Source organism: Lipotes vexillifer, unplaced genomic scaffold, assembly GCF_000442215.2.
Source record: "Lipotes vexillifer unplaced genomic scaffold, Lipotes_vexillifer_v1.1 scaffold505, whole genome shotgun sequence".
NCBI lineage: Eukaryota > Metazoa > Chordata > Mammalia > Artiodactyla > Lipotidae > Lipotes > Lipotes vexillifer.
The window spans coordinates 202,707-208,653 of NW_006785581.1; the positions used below are offsets into that span (position 1 = coordinate 202,707).

General features: G+C 43.7%; 1 protein-coding gene across 1 annotated transcript in view; it reads right to left on the reverse strand.

The window, feature by feature from the left end:
* The window catches only part of E2F8 (E2F transcription factor 8), a 17,007-nt gene that overhangs the window by 10,712 nt on the left and 348 nt on the right, over nt 1–5,947 (reverse strand). The window contains 4 exon segments of the mRNA XM_007457621.1: nt 1–129; nt 1,831–1,987; nt 2,334–2,612; nt 4,782–4,909. The exon segment at nt 1–129 is cut by the window's left edge and continues 8 nt beyond it. Of these exon segments, the coding sequence (XP_007457683.1) occupies nt 1–129; nt 1,831–1,987; nt 2,334–2,612; nt 4,782–4,796 (580 nt within the window). The 5' untranslated portion in view covers nt 4,797–4,909.

The following is a 5,947-nucleotide window of genomic DNA, read 5'->3' on the forward strand; positions in this document are numbered from 1 at the left end:
TCAAAGTCCCAAGGGTTTGGTTGAGGTTGTGTCGGCCGTGCCAAGTGTATCTGTTTTTGGCAAGCCGGCTCACCATGTGCAGACTCTCTAGAACGTTGACGATATCGTAAATGCGTCGGCGCTCGACATCTGCAAAGAACGAGCAATTGTACCTTACTAGGATCAGATTTTGTAATGTGGGTAGAATTGAATACCTTTTCCTTCCAGGGATTACTAGTCAGTAGGTTCTGGATTATATAACTTTATTTATGCTCAACAAAGAGTGTGAAGATGAGAAAGGCATGTCCCTGCTCTCCAAGGGCACAAATAGTTAATATGAATTAGAAAGGTGACATTTATTGAGGGCTTCCGCTGCGCCATACAGGTTTAGGGCATTTTTACCCTAAACTTGTGAGGTAGGCATTATTATCCACACTTTAAGCATGAGGAGATAGAGGCTCAGGCTGGCTAAGCTTTTCACCTCAAGGCACAGAGCCAGTAAGTGGCAAAATCAAGTCTTCAGTGCTCTAAATCCCACTCTACACTCCATTTCTTATATTACTTTCCAACACACACACACACACACACACACACACACACACACACACACACGGCTGTCATATGATATGTACAAGGTGCTGAGATTCCTTGCTGTTCCTAGAACTTGCCAGATATGCCCCTGCCTGAGGCCTTTGTGCTGGGCTGCTCCTTCTGGCTGGAATCCCTCTCCCAGATGTCCTCATAGCTCCCCACCTCGATTCTTCTGAGTCCTTGCTCGGATGTCACCCTCTTAACAAGGCCTAACCTGACCACTTCATTTAAAATTAAATTTCAAATTGCAAAGCACACCCCTAGCACTCCGATCCCCCTCTACCTTGGTCTACATTTTCTTTTTTCCACAGCACATATTACCTTCTAACATATATCATAATTACTTACTTATTATGTCCTTTGCATATTATCTATTGCCCCACTAGAAAGCAGGTTCCACAGGAGCAGGGATTTTGTCTTTCTGTTCACCAATGCCATCCCAGCTGCTACAACATTGCCTGGCACATAATAGGTGATCAGTAGATACCTGCTGAATTAAAGGGTACATCCTCCATAGCTACAATGAAGTGTATGTGAAGAGATGAATCTAAATGGCATATTCTTAAAATATGAAATAAAGTTGATATGTATAAACATGTATGAGAAGGACAAAACTTTCTTCCCAGGGTGATAGCTATATATTAAAATATCCTGTATATCTCTTCACAGATCCAGATTATAGTATTTTCATGACTCCAAAGGTATACCAAGTTTGCCACAGTCTCCTTTTTAGCTGTTACTAGATTTGAGTCCACGAAGAGAGGAGCGAAAGGGGGCAGGGGAACACAGTAACTTTTGGCAAACACAAAACATTCAGAAAACGCACTGGTTCTCAGAGTAGCGCTGAATGGCAGGGAGGGCTAAAGCCCTGCTCCCATGCCCAGAGGCCGATCCTCATTGTAAACTGAGAAGAAACCATTCCACAGCCTGGCTCCACAGCGAGAAACAAGACCCAAGTTCAGAGTTGTAGCTGTTTATGAAACAAGTCATAGAACAATGGTGCCTCCCTTTAAAGCTTCAGAGCTTTCGAAATGCGGTCAGAGCAATCTCCATTGTGATTTTCTCCTTCTGTTTTAAGACTTAACTGAGACTGGAAACTGTATGCTGTTATTCTTAGATTAATAGGGCTTTACAGATGGATAACTTCTGTGTGGCCTTGTGTCATTACAAACATGGGCTGGATGAGTGTGGGTCTGGAGAAGTAAGTCTATGAAGTCGCTTTAATGATTAAGCATTTCGGTGAGCTCTTCGCATACTTACTAAGCTCCTCGGCTACTTCATCAAGGCAGATGTTGTTATTCACAGCAGGGTTGGGATAGTTGGGATATCGGGCTAAGAACTTATGACACAACAGTCCTAAACTTTTCTCTTTTCGACTGGGTTGGCATTTCTCATATTCGTCTCCAGATAAGTGTTCCTACAAAGAAAGATGTAAATAATGTCTTATTCGTAAAGATTTATTGGGGGCATCTGCGCTCAGTGACTAACACTTATACACAGGGTTTGCTTCAATAGCTACAAAATTGGAAAGAAAAGGTGTGGAGTCAGGATAAATTGCTGGACAGATCTGAAAGGGAAGAAGTCGATAAGTGAGTCCCAGGTTCAGAATTCCCAGGGCTGTATTCGATGGGGCCCAAACCCCTCCAGGGCTTTGCGGGGGGTGATGCTTTACACAGCTAGTGCTTCTGCAACAGCTTCACACTGCTCCCCCGACCCCCGCTCCCCAAATCCCCCAGTCTCCACCCAGGCCTCTGAAAACCTACATGTAAACAATCTCTGGCCTCGGGTAATCCATTTCCGTTGTCAAACAAACCCCTTTTCTGATCTCTGTAGCGGATCTCTGGGCTCACGGCACTGATTAGCATTTTTAGGTTGGCTGTTGGTGTCCACGGTTCTCCCTGGGAGATCTCCTTGGGCTTGGTGGGTGTGGTTAAAGGGCCAAAGTCAGGTTGGATCTCTGCCAACACTATATTTGCTGCGGTGGATTCTTTCAGAGGTGTTTTCACCAGTCCCCTTTTATGTGGCTCGAAAAAGAGATTTTCCTGGTTCAAAACAAGTAAATTATTAAATCCACTGTAAAAAAGGATTTATCAGATAGCTTTTGACTCTAGAAATTGTATAAATAGAATAGTGCTAAGGAAAAAATGCCTAGTGAGGTTGTCGAGTTGATTAAATTAGTGACTATATTCCAATGATCACTTTGACACTTGTCCATTCTAATAGTTAAATTTCCCATTTTTAACTTTTCAACAAAGCATGGACTTAAACTTTTCATCTTATGTTCCAGAAATTTAAAGAAAACTTTAAGACTTATAATTTAAAAAAATTTGATTTTGAAATAACTTTAGATTTAGAGAAGAGTTGCAGATTGAACATTCCCATATACCTTTCACTTAGCTTCCCTTAATAGGACTGATAATTTTAAGTGATCCCAAACTCCTCGGAGTGACTTTGACTTATGACACTATAAGTAAACGTCTCCGCGGCAGAAACCATGTCCCATTCATCTGTGTATCTAGCACAATGACTGCATGCAGTGGCTACTCAATAAAATACCACTGATGCAGAAAAGTCAGAGAGCCAAGGAAACAAGGGTGAGGGCTAGCATATGGTCAGACTTGTTGGCAAAATCCACTGGGGAGCAAAATCCACAGTGCCTATGAGCAGCATTTCCGACCAGAGAAGTCTGCTCTTTGAATATTTAACCTTTTTACTTTACAGATGGTGAAAATGGAACCCAGAGAAGTAAAATTAGTTACCTAAGATCACAAAGCTGGTTCCTGGCAGAGGCTGGACTGCCACTGAGAAACAAGGGGTACATTAACAGCAGTTCATACTTAAGACTGATGGAGACTATGTTTCTTCTACTTTTGGCCACTGGTGACTTCACACATTCCTACCACCTGTATCTATTTTATTTTTATTTTTAAAAAATTTGATTAGGATGTTTATTATCATGTTTTTATTAACAGCAACAAAAGATGTTTGTCTACAATTTACAATGTACAATGACCAGTCAATCCCCCTCTTGCATTGCTATGCATTAACTAACTGTTCTGTTTTAATGGAAACACTGAGAATACATCTATATCTATAAGAAAATGCTTAGGATGGCAATAAGCGAAAGAATAGAGACTCACTAATTCTTTTTTTTTTTCTTTTTGCGGTACGCGGGCCTCTCACTGCTGTGGCCTCTCCCGTTGTGGAGCACAGGCTCCGGACGCGCAGGCTCAGCGGCCATGGCTCACGGGCCCAGCCGCTCCGCGGCATGTAGGAACTTCCCGGACCGGTGCACAAACCCGGGTCCCCTGCATCGGCAGGCGGACTCCCAACCACTGCGCTACCAGGGAAGACCGACTCACTAATTCTTCAGTGACTTTAGGAACAAAGATTAATGGGACTATTTTATATGTCTGTGACTCTTTAGGATTTATCAAGTGCTTTTCCATTTGTGTTTTCATCCAATCCTGTAGTCCTATTCTACAGAAGAGGACACCCAGGCTGAGCGAGGTCACACAGGACTTGAATCTGAATCTCCTCCTCCAACTATGGTGCCCTTACATGGAAGTCAGTGTGATGGCCCCAAGGGGGGGACCCTCCCCTGATGGTGCACTTGAGAGGTGCTGATCCAAGAAGGGGATTTTTCTCAGGGCTGCTGTCCTTTGCCTCTGACCATCAGAAGCAATAACAATTCTCTTATTTGACTACTATCTAAAACTTTTAGGAAATTTGCATATTTCATTTTTTTTAACCTATCAGTATTTGGACATCAATCAAGATACCCCCCACTGACAGTGTCCCCTATAGTTAAAAGAAACTGGTGGTTTGGTAGAAAATGACCTTAACAGGAAATCCAATCTCAAATCATGTCAAATGCCCTTTCTGAATTCCTATTGTTCAAGAGTCCTCAGAAATATCATAAAGCAACTAACAAATTTTATTATTCTTAAAAATACCTTTTCTCTCTACTTTATCTCTTTGAAATTTCCACCAAAGCATAAAAAACTAGAAAGAGTAATCCTAGGTAATTTTCCCCTCTTCAAAAATTAAATTTCCCTTCCTTCTGGGTTTTTATAAGGGCTAACCAAAAAAGGATAACCAAAAAAGGATGCAGCATTAGTAAGATATTGGAGATTGAAAAATCATGGAGCTAAATCAGGATGATGTTGCATTTAAAACTGCAAGGATGAGTATTGAAGCTAAAAAGGTACCTTTTCGTTCTCCATTCTGTAAATTTCTCATACATTTAGAGTTTCTTTAAAAATGAAAAATCTGGATTTCCTCCCAATATCCTGATGGTTCAAGTAGTCCAGGTAGTCCAATTAAAAATTTTAATATCCTTAAAGAAAAAAGGAAATAGAAAAAGTTAAAGAAAAATAAAAGCCGTAGATCTGTTGAAAATAACTTCATGGACGCCACAGGCTACTGAAACAAAGGCTAAAGAAAACTGACAAACTACATTTACATTTTATTCCCGACCACAGACAGCCCCACGGGGCAGAGAACTCCATCAAACGCCTGTAAATTCCTTCAGCTAACCGATCTGCTGTCATGAGACTTCAAGCAACCCACAGAATTTCCAGTGACAGCCCTCTCCCACCTTTAGAGAAGGCAAACCATTCTCCAGACCCCACCGAATGGACTGTAGCAAGCACAAGCACCCACCTGTTCACAGATCAGAGCTCGGGACTCTGAGCCCAGCATGAGCCCAGGTTCCGGCTAAGCAGCCACAACCCTAAGTATCTGGATAAAAGTCTGCATCTAGATGTCTGAATTTCTCCCTTGACACACACGTGCATAGGCTCAGCAGTAAAGTCTTGGGAAACAGCTTGATAGGTAACTTACAAATTCAGTCCTTAAGCTCCAAACGTATTCCGGGCATTTAAAGAGCGCCTTATGATTAAGACTTTTTTTAAAAAAGACTTCCTGTCAGATGCGGCTTCCTTAAAGCGCTATGTACTCGCTATTCAGGCGGCTAGTTCACGCCACAGTGTTGGACCCTACCGTGGAAGGCTGCATTTGCTCAGCAAGGCAACCAGGTACAGTGCCCCTGCCGCCACCGGCTCCCGCGCCCCGCGCACTTCCCCTAGCGCCAGGCCAACTGCCCCTCCCCCCACCGGTCCCAGTCAGCGCGCCGCCAGCCAGGCAGTTCCTGGACAGCATCCTCGCGGTTTCTAGGGCAACGATTCCCGACCAATCAGAGTGCTGGTATCGGGCCTGCGATTGGTTGGTGGCGCCAGGGGCGGGGCCGGACCTTCCGCCTTCGATTTAAAAATTTGGCGCGGAAAGCCTGGCCGTGGTCGGCGCCGCCCCTTATCAGCGCGGGGCTTGAGCGCGGGCAAACCCGCGCCCGGAACCACAGCATCCCCGCCCCTCC